Source organism: Prinia subflava, chromosome 1, assembly GCF_021018805.1.
Source record: "Prinia subflava isolate CZ2003 ecotype Zambia chromosome 1, Cam_Psub_1.2, whole genome shotgun sequence".
Classification (NCBI taxonomy): Eukaryota; Metazoa; Chordata; class Aves; order Passeriformes; family Cisticolidae; genus Prinia; species Prinia subflava.
This window is the reverse complement of record NC_086247.1, coordinates 23432169-23448049: the sequence shown is the minus strand read 5'-3', so window position 1 is coordinate 23448049 and position 15881 is coordinate 23432169. Positions and strand designations below refer to the sequence as shown.

Genomic DNA, 15881 nt, shown 5'->3' with positions numbered 1-15881 from the left:
TTTTACAAACTGTACAGAAGGCTGGAAAGCAACTGCAGCTAGTTCCACAATGGCTTGTTTGAAGAAGACATGAATTCAAGTTTGCCAAGTTGTTGTGAGTGTAATGTGGATGTGGGTGGCACCTGATGCTCTAGTGCAGCTTTGTGGGCTGCTCAGTGTCATGTAACACTTGTCCCTGGCTGTGTGGCACAGATAGGAGCATCATGAAAGGAGGACTGATACCCTTCTTTCCCAGTACTGCCCTTCATCACAGAAGTGACTCAGAGGTAGTGAATATTCTGAGGAAAACACAGTAGTTAATGCTGTTTATAAACACTGATAACATACAGCTCCACAGTTTAAAATACTGTTCCTATGACGTAAGTGGTTGTAGAGTACCTGTGGCTCCCTTTATTCCATACCTTCTCCAGGTCTCCTACTGTTCTCTCTTGTTGCAAGTGGGTGGCTGGGACTGTACTTCTTCCAGTTCGGGTTACTGCAGCAGCAGGTTCTGTGCTGGTACTCTTACCTGAGGTCAGTGACACACTAAAACTGAACTAAAGGCTGCCCCAAAGGGCCTTAAATTCCTCAGCCTCCTGTGGAGCTGGGATTTGATAGAAGGGTGCTGCCCTGTCCTGCATGTGAGGAGTGGTTCAGAGATGTGAAACCTGCTTAGCCACAGGTCTCTAATACTGCACCTGAGCTGGGGGGACTAACTGACACGAGTGAACTCTGACCTTACCAGGAAAAGAAAAAGCATCAAGAAGAGGTAATACATCCAAGCTGGCAAGAGTCTCCTGCTCCCCTAACCCAAATTAAAGCAAGTCTGCCATGGAAGCTGAGTGGATAAATCTTGCCACCCAGCCCTATTAAAAATGTTCTTGAAAGTCATAAGTTAAGAATGAGCGCGAAGTCACGGCCGAATGGACCAAAGCGGTTGAGGCTCTTTTGATAGCAGGGTGCAATACTCAGCTGAGCTTTTTGTCAAGTCTGTAGGAGGATGCTGATCTCAGTTTCCATCTGCTGTGTCTTTCACTGCCCAAGTCTTGAATAGCAGTAAAGAGCTTAAAAGTCACCTTTAGTGTGGTCTTGTTCTGAAGCACCAAGTCCTGTTTCTGAATCTGTTCCTGACAATTGACTGTATTTCATTTCTTCTCTGTGCTTTTGGGAGGGGTTATTATTCCTCCTGTTGACACAGGTGATAACTGCCCTGGGGCAGCAGACACTACTCCACTGTTCACTTCTTCCTGTGTATGGGGAAACAAGACAACAGTTAATATTGTCACAAGGTCTCCTTTTTTGTGGCAGTTAGAGGCAGCAGCGCTTCCTCACACTGCTCATAGAATTCAAGCGCTCCAGAGTCAGGATACTGAGAAAACCAAAGTGACACTGCATAACAGAGTGAAGATTATTCTCTTATAAACACCTCTCCAGTACTGGTAATGCAAGTGTTTGCTCATGGCCTGGGAGTGTTAGGGTAAATCACATGTTGTTTATAGCATCACTGGTGGCTGGGCACTCACTGGGGTGAGCCAGGCCAGGTGAGCCTCCCAAAGCAGGGAGGTGCTTTGCCCACTCAGGGCTGCCTCAGGACGAGGGCTGTGTCATGAACTGCACATCCACAAAGCACTCACCAGCATGTCCAGGTAATTTGTGTGGGTCTGGATATTGTGTCGATCTTCTGCTGCAACCTTCTTAAAGTTCTTCAGCTTCACAGGGACCTTTTTTGCCACATTCACAAAAGGAACCATCCATTGTACACACTCTGAAATGCTGTCCCAATCTAAGCCTAAAGGGTAGAACATGGCAATATATTTAGAAATCATGAGGGAGTTGCACAGTGTTCCAATGTGCCCATGAGTTAAAAGATACAATAAATAATACTGCAGATAAGAATTCAGAAACATCCTCCCAGAAACAGCCAACATTTCCTTATGCTAAAAGGGTGGTGGCTACAGAGAGTGAATGGAGGTCACAAGGGGTGTGACTTTCCAGCTTTCCAGGGGAGGCTGACGTGACTTGTGGCTTGAAAACAAGATTGTGGGTCGTGGTATAAAAACATTCACTGGGTGCTGCTGCCAGACATGCACAACTGCTTGAGAACTACATTTCATAGGAAAAAGTGGCCAAATTTATTGCTAATGATCCCCCAAACACCTGAAGTCATAGGGCAAACATTAGCCTAAAAGCAAAAACAATAAATGTTTAAATTCCTTAGCAAAAGCTGCACTGCTGAAGGTGTTTCCTTCTTTTGAGTCTTTGTAACATCTGAAATAGTGGTAGAAGTGAAATTAGGAGGAAAAGAAAGCCACAGAACAAATACTGGTGTCCATGTAGGTTTTGGTCTTTGGCAGCTTGGTAAATCAGTACCCTCTTAAGCAGATTTGGGCCTGTGACAGCTTCCAGAATTCCCTGCCTATACAGAGGCATCTTACCTGAAGCTTTCTTCACTATTTCGATTGAGGTATAGTGGCAGAGTGCTGCAGCAGCTAGCGTCCTGTACTGGAAATCCAGAGCATTCACATCCAGAATACACAGGTCTAAAAGCTGAGGACATCAAGAGTAACACATTTTAACAAGCTGATACTTTAGCTGATCCTGTCTCAGACAGGGCTGTACACACAGCAGTCCTCCTGCAGCCTCTGCTCCAGAACAGGGCTGAGCTCCAGGAAGGTACTGCCTTAAAGTTAAATACTGCCTAGTGCAGTATTTACACCACTGAGCTACCAGCTTCAGTAAGCCTCTCTGAGGCTAGGCACAACACCTGCCCATCCAAACTGAACCACAGCACCTCCAAAATAGTCAAAACACTCCCCAGGCTGCCTTCCTGGCAATTCCACAGAAACACTGCAAGGGGCAACACAGGTAAAAACAGCCGAGAGTCCAAATTTATCCACCTTCCTCTCAGAGCTGTCACTGCTGCTTGCAGAATGCTGCAGTGCACAGTGATTAAATAAATAAAATGGATTTTTTATTTTTCCAGCATACAGAAAAGTCTTAAAGTATGTGAAAGCAGGGAGACAAGAAACACAGGGGTACTTGTCCTCAAAACGGAATTTCTTTGGTGGAGCCAAACTTGTCTGTTCCTTAACCAAGTAACAGGCGAGAGGAAACAAGGGAACACTTGGAACAAAGTGGCTTTCAGGCTGTAATGTTCAGTAGTGCTTGTCATTGCCCCAAGAACCATTTTCCAACCGTTTGCTACCTACCTGGGCTATTTGAATGAACTTTTCCTGAGAATACTGAGGTAGCAGCACTTTTGGAACATCCTTGAGAGCATCCACTTGAAGATAGAGGTTCAGCCAAGAGACAATTGTCACTGGACAGAGTTCCCATTTTAAAGCCTGCAAATATTTAACAGATATTTAAGCGCCTTAAACCATTCAAGGATAGTTTTGTGCTCTGATTTCTTCCTATACCTCTCCTGAGATTATTGCACATATCCTTAAAAGATAATAAAATTCATTTACCATTTCAAGTACAAATATTCTTTTCAGGTTGCAGTCTCACTGCTTTTTGAAAAGGCCATGCTAGGATCAACACAAATCTGTATCCTTTTATCTGTGCTGGTTGGATTTTATGTCTTCTCCATTCAGAAGCTGGGAAATTAATATTATTTCCTCAAGCTTTTGGGCTAGCTGCATGAACCAGCAGCTCCAATCTCTTAAGGAAGTAAAGATGTGTAGAGTCCTGTGCTGGTAAAGATGGATCCTTTCCAGCATGAGGAGCACCAAGCAGTGTGAGGTCTTGGCCTGTCTCTCCAGAAGCCCCTGTTCATGGACAGCAAGGGATGTTGGCAAGGGCAGTACATGACAGTGGCAGCCTTCAGGCCTGCCTGGGGCTGGCTGCACCGTTAGGAGCTTCTACAGTCACACAAGCATGAGGAACCTGCTCTTTTCTACCACTCAGGGACTGCATCCCAGCCAGGGCATCACAGCCCCACTGCACACACAACAAAGGCTTCACTATTGTGCAGAAACAGGGACAGGTTCCTTCTTCTAAGAAAATAAGTGACATTAAAACACAGGGCTCAGCTGGAGAGTCATTCACCCCGCACTTAAAAACACAGCAAATTTTTACCTTTAACATAATAAGTTCCATTTTTATAATATCATCTTCACTGCAAGCACCATCAGTGACATAAGCGAATTCCTGTATTTTAGGAGCGTAGATTTCCTTTAAAGAGAGGGAAAATGAAGATGAGTGTATCTTAGAGTTCTAAGAAAGGTTGAGAAGATACTGGGAAATACTTTTCTGTCCATATTGACATGTTAACATTTCTTATGCTACAGCAGTGGTTTTTTCCTTATACAAACTGACAAGAAACTTATAGGATAGGGAGATAACATATAACCTACTTGGGTTTTAGTATCTCTTGTATAATGCAATGGACTTATGCAACTCTTAAAGCTTCTGGGGAAACAAATGCTGACCAAGGAATCAGAACACCCTTTCATTTACAGATCTTTCCACTCATCCATTCCAATGCTGTAAAAACGTACATTATCCCAATTCTCCTACAGATGACTGGCTGGTACAGGTTACCTGCAATGTCAGTACTGACGTAATCATATAAATTAAAAAAAAATTAAAAAGAGAAAAGCTAAAAAAAATGTGAGAAAATCCCACGGCCAGCCACTCTAACTGTCAAAATCCATGGTGCAGAGATGGTTAAGGAAATTTGCTCAGCCAGCCATGCCAGCTGGGGCCAAGCATATTTGGTGTAAGTAGAAGAGAGCTTGCCAGCAAAACTGTTTCCCTACCAGCCAGCTCTGCAACCACCAGGGCCCCACACACTTCCTTAGGATTGGTGACTGCTTGTAGTAACAGCCTTGGTTTGGGAACCACAGTGAGATCTAGGGGTTCCAAGACAGCAACTTAATCCCAAGTTTTCCTGTCAGTCTAGCCCACTATGCATTATCCAAAGGTATGCTCTTGGCCCATGGATGTAGCACACAATGTAAGGTATCACCATCACTGCACTTAAGACTCACACTCCACTGAATGGAGGCTATCGTAAGGGTAGCAGGCTGATGTATGAGCAGTTTGAGACTTAGGCTTGGTTTTGTTCAAGTCCCACACCCATTCCTGAGATTGTTTGCCAACTGCTGAATATTTGGAAAAAGACAAGACAAAACAAAACTACTTCTAGCATGTTTGCATGCCTTTTAAGTTTATGTGGTCTCCTTCCCTGCTGCTGGAGAAAGGGAGGACAAAAACCACTCTCCAAGAGACTGACAAATGCACAGTTGAAGGAAGAGAAAAAAATTACCCATTCTGACCTTCAGTGTTGTACATACACCACCAAGTTCAAAAGATTCAGGCAAGAAATTATTGTTATCACTGTCTTTTTAGCTACTGCAAATTCAATATCCTCCTCCCTGTAACAGCTTCTTACCTCAAGTTTGGAAGCAATAAATAATGAGGTAATTCCTATGAGCTGAAGCATGCTCTTGTTAATGTTCTTCTGTGTCAACATGAATCTGTCAAAGAAGTCTTGAGCTAGGTAGAAGGTTTCCCGGTGCAGTGCGTACACCTCGCACACCTACAACAGGGCAAAGAAACAATTCAGGTTTTTGTTCTAAAACTGTGTGAACACATTGGAATGTTCAAGCTTTAACAGCAAAATGCAGGTTCATCTGCACACACAAAGCTTTGCATGCCAAGGTATGGTAGGATGCAGTGGTTAGCATGGGATTGGAAAAGGTATTTGCCATGCTCCTACCTGAATGTGATTTGCCTATGATGTACTAACAGATTTTTTAAAAATGCTTTTTCCAAATTAAATAGCAACCATTTTTCCACTGAAAGAAGAAAGCCTGTTGAGGAAAAAAACCCCAACAAAACAGCAACACCTACACATACACACACTAATTACTTTGATTAGGAGTACTCTCAAGCCTAAAGCTGAAGTCAAATCCTCACCGAATTCTCAGTAGGTCTGTCCTAGGGCAGAACCACTAAAAAAAATCAAAGTCTTTGGCTCTACAGCAAAGAAGGCTGGAAGCTCCTGCTGGAGGGAGCTCTGCTGGCAGGCCAGGAGCACTGCCTGCAGCCCCTCAGGCACACCAACAGCCTCACTAAGCAGGAACAAAACTGCAGGAGCTGCCATCTGCTCCGTCCCATTGCCGGTTTCCCTGGCAGGGAGAACTTTTAATACTCGCATTGTATCAAAGTGTTTCAAATGCCAGTTCCACAAAAAAAGAAAGGAGAGTGCCCAGACCTGGAGATCATAGGAGAGCCCTATTTTTTCATCTACTCTCTAACTGAATGGGGAGGGACTACCACAAATCCAGCTTGCCTGTAACTCCATACCCCTTTCACAACTAGAATGCTATTAGATATCTATGAATTACTTACAATCTATGTGCAGTACAGAACAAGAACAGAAAAGAATATCCAAGAAATAGATCCCGGCCACTTCATTATTTTACTTAGATGAAAAGGGAGAATACAATCTCACTACTACAAGCTATTTCCCAAGACAAGGTTGGAAGCTCATTTGCAAATTAAAGCCCTTCCTGACCACCAAAAATGTGACTGATTGGCAGAAATAGCACAGCCCCACTCTTTTAAACCTGATCTATTGGCCTGATAATTGATGTGTTACTCTGATGCTATTAACGACTGCTCCAAAGAAGATTCTGAACTAAAACTGTAGAGACCACCCATAAATAAATGGCAGTTTCTATAGAAGCGTATTTCCCAAACATAATGACACTTGGTCATGTTAAGCAGTATCTGTTATAAAGTTACAGAGGAGTGTTAGGAACTACTAAAGAGGTCTCAAAGTTGCTGGAATTTAAATCCACTGTGGCATATAGAACCACTGAGCTGGACAAAAGCAATGCCCTTGTTGATATTTTTGTTTGGAAATTGAATGAGTTCCCAATTCAAGATTTAAAAAAAGGCAACAAATGATACTGATCGTGATATGTAAATTCCACATTAGAGGAACTAGTGAGGCACACAATCAGAATAATTCAGAGTGTATTAAAAGAAACCCTTCATTTTTCTTGAAATTCCTTGCTAATATGATTTATTTGTAATCTTCACATAATAAGCTCTCTGTATCAAAAACCTTTACCTGTCAGCCATTAAGAGGTTCTGATCTTCTCATATGATAAAAGTGAAAAGTCACTATGAAATCAGGAAATAACATCATGGGCTGACACTCAAGAGCTCTTGACATGGTCAGGGTCACAAATCCTCAGTACAGACACAGTTGTCTCATGACTTAGATACAGTCTACCCCATAAGTTAGAGATCCATAATTGGTCTGTCTACAGCAATTTCAATACAAGTGTCTCAAAACTAGGTTTCTCTCCCTTGCAGGATGTAGGGTTTCATGAGCAAAAGTTAAATACTATTGCTCACTGTCCTGGGGGGAAAGTTCAGTGCCTCCTGCCTGGGAAGGCCCAAACGTAGCTCACCATGAGGACCAAAATCAGTCACTTGTTGTGTTGCAAAATGGTTTTGCCATTTTTATAACTGTACATGTTACTACTAGACCTTTATGTGAAAGCTGTGCTTTTACCTGCCTCCTCCAAGGCACAACACACGGCAGAGTAACTCGCAGTACGCACCTCCAAGAGCCAGTCGAGCAGTATCGATCTCATGTGAGGCTGCAAACTAGAATGGAGGGATGTGAAGTGTTTGCAGTGAGCATATCTGTTCTCCTTCGTCAGGATGTTGAGCCAGACATCTTTGGAGTTTCCCCAGCTATGGAATAAAGTTACACAAAGCATTATTAACCATATACACAATTCACAAAAAAAAACCCAAAAAACCAACAAAACCCCATTATTTATCGTTTACAGACATTCAGAAACAAAAAGAAAAACTCCACATATTGTAAGATCCTTATGGAAACTGGAAAACTGCAGGAATACTTGGAATGTTTTACATCACCACAACAGCAGCCTGCCAAGATCACCAGCAAGTCCAGTTCTACAGAACAGGTAGCAGAACTGAACATGTGCCTCTCTCAAAGTTGCACGTGGAACCAGAGTTTCCCATTTTGGCTAGTTTGGCAAGTTTGGTGGCTGTTCAGAGAGCAAGATAAACCCAAACCCTCCCCCTAAAAAAGGGCAATGTACTCCTCCTCAGGGAAAACAAAGCATACATAAGCTGTCCAGTTTAGCTTGAGAAAGACTGAAGATAGTGTTTAAGAGTCACCATCCATCCCTTTATTTCCTTCCTTATTTACTTCAAGGCCCAGAAGTAAGCTATTTAGAGAAAAAATGAGTTGTTCTTTATTTCTAACTTATAATTTATTAGCATTCCAGTCTATTATGAACATGATGCCTATATCACCAATATGGCTTTATTTGTAATTGTTATTATGAATCAATATGGGCTTTTTCTTAGATGTACTTCTCATCCTGCAGTACTAAGAGGAAAAGCATGTTAACCAATGAAATTATGATTTCCTACTGAAATTTTTGGAGTTATGTATTTACCTTTCCCCAAGCAGAAACAGACAGAGCTGCTCACTGGTATTGCCTACAAATTTTAACCCAGGTCAGTTTCATTCTGCAGCCCTCATAAGTTAAAAGCTGGGGAGATATTTGCTTGTTTAATGCACAGATCTCTCAGTTTAAGCAGACAGGCATTGAGAAATGGATTATGATCTTCTTACAGCAGCTAGAGAAGGATGGAGAAGGCAGGAGAAGTTAATTATCCTCTTATTCAGCTAATCAGAAAGGATGGAGTTCAACTTTACCAGCTGCCTGTGAACAACAGGATTAAAGCACCTTGCATGGAACTCTGTATCTGAACACATCTTTGAGGCAAAGCATCACCTGGCAGCATCTCAAAGTTCTGATCCAGTTTGGGCCAGAACAAAAGAAAAACCAAACAAAAAAAACACACCAAGGTATATCTAGAAAGGTTCTCTTAAAGTAATGCTTCCTGTTCTGCTTCTCTTCTCATTCACCTTGGCAGAAGGTTTCCTTAACACATGACAGTAAATTTACCACCTCTTTCATTAAACTCTAGGCTGATACAAACAGCAAGTGGGTACTCATCTAACACACCTGAATGTCTAAGAAATTCTGAAATTTCTTAGAAAATTATAATTTACTCAGCTAAGCCATCTCTCTGCAGAAGGGCAACTGTCTAGAACTGTGACTGCACCAAGCACATTACATTTCATTAGCAAGCTATCTGCACAGTGATATTGCCACAAGTTTATTTGAACATTTTCAAGTCCATTAAGAAAATTTTGTTTAAAACTTTTTGGTCACTCAGTTCCAATAGCACTGAAAGAAGTTTAGTTTAACCATTATCTACCTCTTAACCACTTAGAGTGTCCAGTGTTAAGTTATAAAAGGATAGCTCTGAAAGGTGAAAACTACTTGTCTGATGTGTTTATAAGATCAAGGAAAAAAATATCCTAACAACCAAACCCAAGAACTTCTGTCTTTCACTTGAATATCAAATCTTTTGTGGAATGAGGAGAGGTGTAGAGGTGTGTATTATATAAGCACAATGCAACAGATTTTATTAGAGTAGTTCAGATATTAACAATTACTGCATCTGTTAAACTTACTTGAGTTCTGGCAAAGGTGATGGATTTATGAAGAGATTCCTGAATCTGTATTTTTTGAATCTTGAGAAGTCAGTGGTTACTGATTCTTTGTGAGGTGTTTCAATAATTATGCAAGGTGAGATGCCTCCTGTTATCGTGGGGGGCCAACAACTCTGCAAAATAAACAAGGTATCTTTTAAATGCCAAGTTTGCTATGAGAGCAAGAAAGGCAAGGAGTAGATTATAGCAATGGCAACAATATACTTAATCTACATTACTCTTTCTGGACCTCAGCATTGATTCAAGTACTGAAACCAAGAAACATGAAAATTAAATGCCAATGAAACCTTCCATAGTCAAGATGGAACATGTATAAATAAATTGGATGCATTTGGGAACTCAGCTTTGAGGGAGATGACGATCTTTAGTTTAAGAACCCACAAGTAGCCTATCCATGGCTTGAAAAGCTCAGTTACAGTGCAAAGTCCAAAGATATTAATGGCTACTAAAACACAAGACATTAGGTTGCTAGTCCTATCTACTTATCTATTCAGAGGGAAAAGAAAGGAGGGGGTGGAGGTTCTAGTGTCTCTCAGTGGAAATTCAGTGACCTGTTATCTTTCAGTTTAGTGCTCCAGAGAGGAGCCACCCAGCTCAGCCCCACAGCTAGATACCACTGAGCAAGCAGCAGCTGTGAACTCTCTCTCAGCTTGCCAATGCCAAATATGGGATGCAATGACTCAAAAGGAGAAGAGTGTCAAGGTATTCAGGCAGAAAGTCTCAGAGAAGGAATTCTAGATTACTATAGTTGTTGACTATAACTTGTTCCACTAATGCTTATTTGGTTGGATGTAACCAATACAAGTAAGGAGGTATCAAATCCCTGGAGCACATGCAATGCTGTAATGGCTGACAGCCTTCAAAATGGTGACACAGAACTTTAATTATTCTCTGTGGAGCTGAGGGGGAATCCCACTCACAAAGAATGTCAACATCTGTCCCTGAACACAGAAGCTTTTCTCATACAGCTGACTTGCAAGGTAAGCTACACAGGATTCCTCAGTACATCTAAACTTATTTATAGCCAGACTGAAGCATCCAAAGAGTGAAGTTACATATTGCAGCAGAATTGACCTTCATGCACATAGCCAAGAGAAAACGGAGGTCCCACTCCTCCTTCTCTCCTGTGATCCTCACTGCCCAAGTTCCACCCCAATGCTTGTGAGACTCTCTGCTGGGTTAACTCACTAACCTGGCAGAACTTTGACTTATTTTGTAGTGCCAAATTAGCAAGATGAACCTGCATACTGCTTCGTTCAAAGAACAGGATGGGCTACACAGCCAGCCATCAAGGAAGAAGAGACAGGCAAGCAGGATTTCCCCCTTTCAGTAAAGGTAAGTTGTAACAACACTTAAGTTTCACCCCAGGTACAGCTGATGTATTTATGCAGCATTTTTTCCTACTCAAGATTTACAAAGACAACTTCACAATCAGAAGAGTTTCACTTCAACATAGCTGTTAGTCTCATTTACTTCACAAACAGAATAACTATAAACAATATTGTTTGCAAGAGAAAGTGATAATATTTTACTAATCTGCTTTAAAATAGAAAACTGTAAGGCCTGTCAGTTTTAAGAGTTTTCTGTGCTAGTAAGAACGCATTCCTAAATTCATTTAAATAATCAAAAGAACTGTTGAATGAAAGCAAAGATGGCCTGCATGGTTATGAATCTTAACTAAATGGCCATGAAACCACACCTAAAGCTAAAACAAGTGCAGTGATCTTGTTTAGACTTGCCTCTAGGCCTTAACTGCTCTGTATATGGAATTATTCAGAAGTATCTGGGGTTATTCTCTTTTTTTCACCTAACCTTACTCTGCAATGGGTTTTACATTGAAGGATCTTTTATCTGCAACAAAATTATGTGTAAAAAAGCAAAAACAGATAAAAAGGTGCTAAGCTCCCCTAGTTTTTAATATCTGAAAATACAAACTTCCCCTATTCAATACTTTCTGGTGTGGAATGCATGATTTCACACTCACTAACATAAACCAGACAGACTCCCTTACCTAGTTTGAAATGGTATTCAGGATTGAATTACCTTAATTTCGTATTGATGTTTTTTAGCAATTTTCCCATCTTCTCTTTTCTTAATCTCCTGCTGAGAAGAGAGACACATATCAATACACCGAGAGTGGCCAGCACACCCTCCTAAAGCTCAGGCAAATTCTTAATATCCCCACCCCACTTTGTAACTTGGCAAAGTAAAGACTGTCCCATCCAAATGCACTGGAGAGCTTTCAGCATCATGCAGCTTTCTAAGCTGCTCAAGTTGCTCACCTCTGCTGTTCTCCTTTTTCTGGTCTGGACATAATCTAGTGCCTGCAGTTCTTGTGGAGCCTCTTCTTGACAGGACAGTGGCTGCTGCTGTTTGGCTTGCAGACGGCTACTGCAAAGAGTAAAAAGATATTAGATATTAGGAGAGCAGCAGTTGCTAGATTAGTACAGATAATCTTAGTACAATGCTAACAGCTTACCTACGCCTTGACATCTTCTTTGGGCTGCAAGATATCTACCTGGATCAAAGAAACAAGGACAAGCTCAGTTAGCTCGTGCTCGCAAAATCAGAACCAAGTTCCCTACTTTGTGTCATGAATTCATGACAAAGAGCAGCATGGTTCACACAGCTCAAACAGAAGGGTGCAAGTATTCTGCTAGCCTGAGGAATGCCCAAGCAGAGCATGACTGTGGTATGTATATAAGCACATGCAGCTCCATGTGCTGCTGCAGGGTGCCCAGGTATGCCAGCACTTTAGCTCAGGCTGCCTGGGGGTGGGGGCAGGGAAGTTATAAAGGGACACTTCCCACACAAGAGGGTGTGGGGAGCCCCTGGGGCTGTGACCCCTCTAGTCCCCCCACACCCTCCATTCCAGGTACCCTCACAGACACACGTTTTGACGCTGCCGCTCCCCCCGGGGCGATGCCCCCCACACCTGCCGGGATGGCCGGGCCGCGATGGGCCGGGCCGGGCGCCGCCGCCCGCGCTCCCGCCGCGCCGGTTCCGCGCCAATTTCCAGCGAGCGGGGAGGCGGCGGCGGCCTGTGCCGGGGTCAGGCTGGGCTGGGGGCACCGGCGGCGCCCGCCCTCCCCTCCCGAAGGGCCGATCCGACACCCACCCGCTCCCGAGGGTGCTGAGGGGACGCGGGAGGGGCAGGACCGCCGCCCCGCCCCCCCGCGCTCCCGCCTGGCTGAGAGCGCGGCTCCCTCCAAAACCTGAGGGGGAAGGAAGGGGCTGGCGGGACGGCGCCTCACACGCGGGGACACCCACCTCCCGCCGGGACACCCCTCGGCGGGACCCCCCAGCGCAGGGACCGGGGCTGTGAGGCGGTGTCCCCACACGCACCCCGCTCCAAGGGCCAGGGCGGGGGAGCCGGGTCCCGCCGGGGTGCGGCGCAGGCGGGCGGTCGGGGTCAGCCCGCCAAGCTGCTCGGCCGGCATCCCCGCCCCCAGAGCGCCGGGCTCCCTCCAAAACCGGGCAGCCCGCCCCCCGCGGGGCTCTCCGCGGTGGGGAGGGGGCAGCCGATGGCGGGATCCCGCCGGCACCCCGGCCCACCGCACTCCTCCCTCCAGGGGTGCCCACCCAGGCCATCGCCACTCTCCGCTCCCTGCGGATGGGGCCGCCCGTGGGGACATCTCCCCCCAGGCTCTCCTCAGCCACTCTCCCTCCAAAACGCTGCCCGGGCGGGCGGGCAGCCCGCCTCACCGCTCCTGGTCACGGCTCTCGGTCACGATTCCCGGTCACCGCTCCCGCTTCACCGCTCCCAGGCACCGCTGCCAGTGCCCCCCTCACACCACCCCCCGCCCCCCCACAACCCAGTACCGTGTCTGCCGGTACCGCCACCACAACTACTCATCACCGCCATCCTCAACACCGCCACCACTACCATCATCGTCGTTACCATCGTCACTGCCGTCATCATTAACACCATCATCATTAATATGATTATTATTATCATCATCCTCGCCCAGCCAGCCCCCGTGCTCACCGGCGGTCCCCCGCGCACCTCCGCCGCTGCCGCCCGGGCCGCGCTGCTCAGCTGGCGCCGGCGCCAACCCGCTATATAGCGCGGCCGGGCCCGCGCTGCGCATGTGCGAGGGCGGCAGGCGCTGCAGGCGCTCCCCCGCCCGTCCGCCGCCCGCGCCCCGCTCGCCCCAGCGCCGCCTCTGCGCCGCGGGGCCGCGCCGACCCCCGCGGCCCCCGGGACACCCCGCGGCCCGGCCCGGCTGCCCCGGCTCCGCCGGCAGCGCTGTCCGGGAGAGCGGCAGGCAGCACCGGGAGAGGCGCTGCCATCGCTGCCGCCGCCCGCAGCCCCGGCACCTCTCCGCCGCCCGGCCCCGCTGGCGGGGGGCACCCCCGGCACCATCACGCCGCTCTCTCCGGTCCGATCCGCTCCGGTCCGCTCCATCGGGCCCCGCCGAGACAGCGGCGGCTCCGCCGGCGGCCCCGCGCGCCCAGCGGGGCTCGGCCCGCCCGCCCCGGGGCGGGGCCGCCGGCGGAGCCGCCAATGGGAGCGCGCGGAGCGGCGGCAGCGTGCGGCGGCCCGGGATGTAAACACGGCCCCGCCCGCCGCTGTCAGCCTCGGCACCCCGAGGGGCCCGTGGCACCGGCAGCCTGCGCCCCCGCCGCTGTCAGCCCCGGCACCCCGAGGGGCCCGTGGCACCGGCAGCCTGCGCCCCCGCCGCTGTCAGCCCCGGCACCCCGAGGGGCCCGTGGCACCGGCAGCCTGCGCCCCGCCACCTCGCCTGCGGGCTGGTACCGCACCCGCACCGGGCACGGAGGTGGCGCCCGCAGCCGCAGGCTGTCACACATCCCACTGCCCGAGGGCCGGTGAAGAGAGGCTCGGGAATGGCCTCATCGCTCTCTACAACCTCTGAAAGGAGGCTGCAGCCAAACAGGTCATCCTTTTCTCCCGAGTAACGAGGGACAGGACAGGAGGACAGAGTCTTGGGCTGCACCAGGGGAGGTTGGAGTTGGACATTACAGAGAATTTCTTCATAGAAAAGGTGATTAGACATTGGAATGGACTGCCCGGGGAGGTGGAGTCACCATCCCTGGAGTTTGTTTAAGAAAAGGCTGGATATAGCACTTAGTGCCAAGGTCTAGTTGACATGGTGGGGTTAGGTCAGAGGTTGGACTCGATGATCCCAGACATCTTTTCCAACTTAATTATTTCCGTGATTCTGTGCCAGCTGAAGAGAGGCCTCCCCCAAGCACAGCCTCCATGACTCCATGTGGACAAGCCCTATTCCCTACCAAGCAGCTTTCCACACCTGCGAGCCAGGCCCACCACTGCCCCTCAGGGTCCCACCGTGTCCAAAGGCAGCAGAGCCCACTGCAGGAGCACCCACCCTGCAATTCCCTCTCCAGCAGATGATACCCAAACTTACCCTCAGTGCCAGCACACCTCCTGTCAACATCACTCAATGGTTGCATGGAGTTTTCTTAATACATATTCTAAAAAACCCAAAAATGAAATCCACACTGCCCCAAAAGCAACAAACCCCCACAGCACCACATACCTAGCAATGCTGTAAGCAGACACTTTTCTTTAAAACACCCAGTACAGGGCACCTGCAGCTGTTTTGCTGATGAGGAACAACTGGCATTTTCTGGCAGTGCTGAGCACATGTACTGCAAAACAGCACAAAGAGAAGCCATGGCTGCCTTCAAGTAAATCCACATCTTTTATTTCCACTTATTTTTCTTTTCCCAAGTGTAACATTATTAAAGAGTAAACATAGGTCTTGCCTCCAAGCCTGTATTATAGAAATTAAAGACAATAACCAGGTGTTTACCCTCTGGTAGCTTTGCCATTTTAAAGGACAAGAGAAAAAGCAGTGCAGCCCACCAAGGCAGAGATGTCACAGTAGGGTCGCTGACAGCAGTTTAACAGGTCCCAAGTTTTGAGCACCAAGGGCCATCTCTCAGCTCTGTGTCCTTACAGCACCTGATGAAGTGGGGACAACAATTCCTGCAAACTGCAAGCAAGGCATTGATGTGCAAGATAGACATTGCAGCCAGCCAGCCACCTCAGCTCTGCAAAATGTCTGTTCCAGACCTTGTCATGAAGAAAAATCTGCCAGTTGTGGCTCAAAAGGAATGCAAAAAAAAGCCCCAAACTCACTGTCATTTAAACAATCTTTTGTCAACTGAATATATTGCATCAGCTCATTGCAAGAAATCTAACCCATGCCATGTTTCAGGATGCTTGCAGTAGACATGCAGGTATCTCATTTAGTTGACTTCCACTGAAATCCTCCAGCAAGATGCATCCTGCCATCTGGAAGTTCATCTCCTACTGCACTGA

At 46.8% G+C, this 15881-nt stretch overlaps 1 protein-coding gene across 7 annotated transcripts; it reads right to left on the bottom strand.

The window, feature by feature from the left end:
• Positions 1–94: 94 nt before the first annotated feature.
• On the bottom strand, positions 95–14022 carry CCNE2 (cyclin E2). Of its 7 annotated transcripts, none has more exons than XM_063390883.1 (12): positions 13892–14022; positions 12051–12089; positions 11854–11962; positions 11615–11674; positions 9533–9684; positions 7566–7701; positions 5378–5524; positions 4060–4155; positions 3189–3323; positions 2415–2526; positions 1614–1768; positions 95–1226 (listed from the first exon to the last, which is right to left on the bottom strand). In XM_063390883.1, the coding sequence occupies exons 2-12, from the start codon at positions 12062–12064 to the stop codon at positions 1125–1127; spliced, it is 1218 nt and encodes a 405-aa protein (XP_063246953.1). In that variant the 5' UTR covers positions 12065–12089; positions 13892–14022; the 3' UTR covers positions 95–1124. The 7 variants fall into 7 exon arrangements, with proteins under 7 accessions (XP_063246953.1, XP_063246987.1, XP_063246978.1 ...); XM_063390917.1 differs by having other exon boundaries at positions 11854–11959; XM_063390908.1 differs by lacking the exon at positions 13892–14022 and adding an exon at positions 13560–13697 and having other exon boundaries at positions 11854–11959.
• Positions 14023–15881: the final 1859 nt, after the last annotated feature.

Excerpts from the sequence above, each read along its gene's own strand:
- CCNE2 (XM_063390883.1), bottom strand. Across the intron at positions 11,675-11,853 it reads GAAAAAGGAGAACAGCAGAG|CAGGAGATTAAGAAAAGAGA; the intron begins GTGAGCAACTTG and ends CTCTCTTCTCAG. Across the intron at positions 1,769-2,414 it reads AATAGTGAAGAAAGCTTCAG|GCTTAGATTGGGACAGCATT; the intron begins GTAAGATGCCTC and ends TCTACCCTTTAG.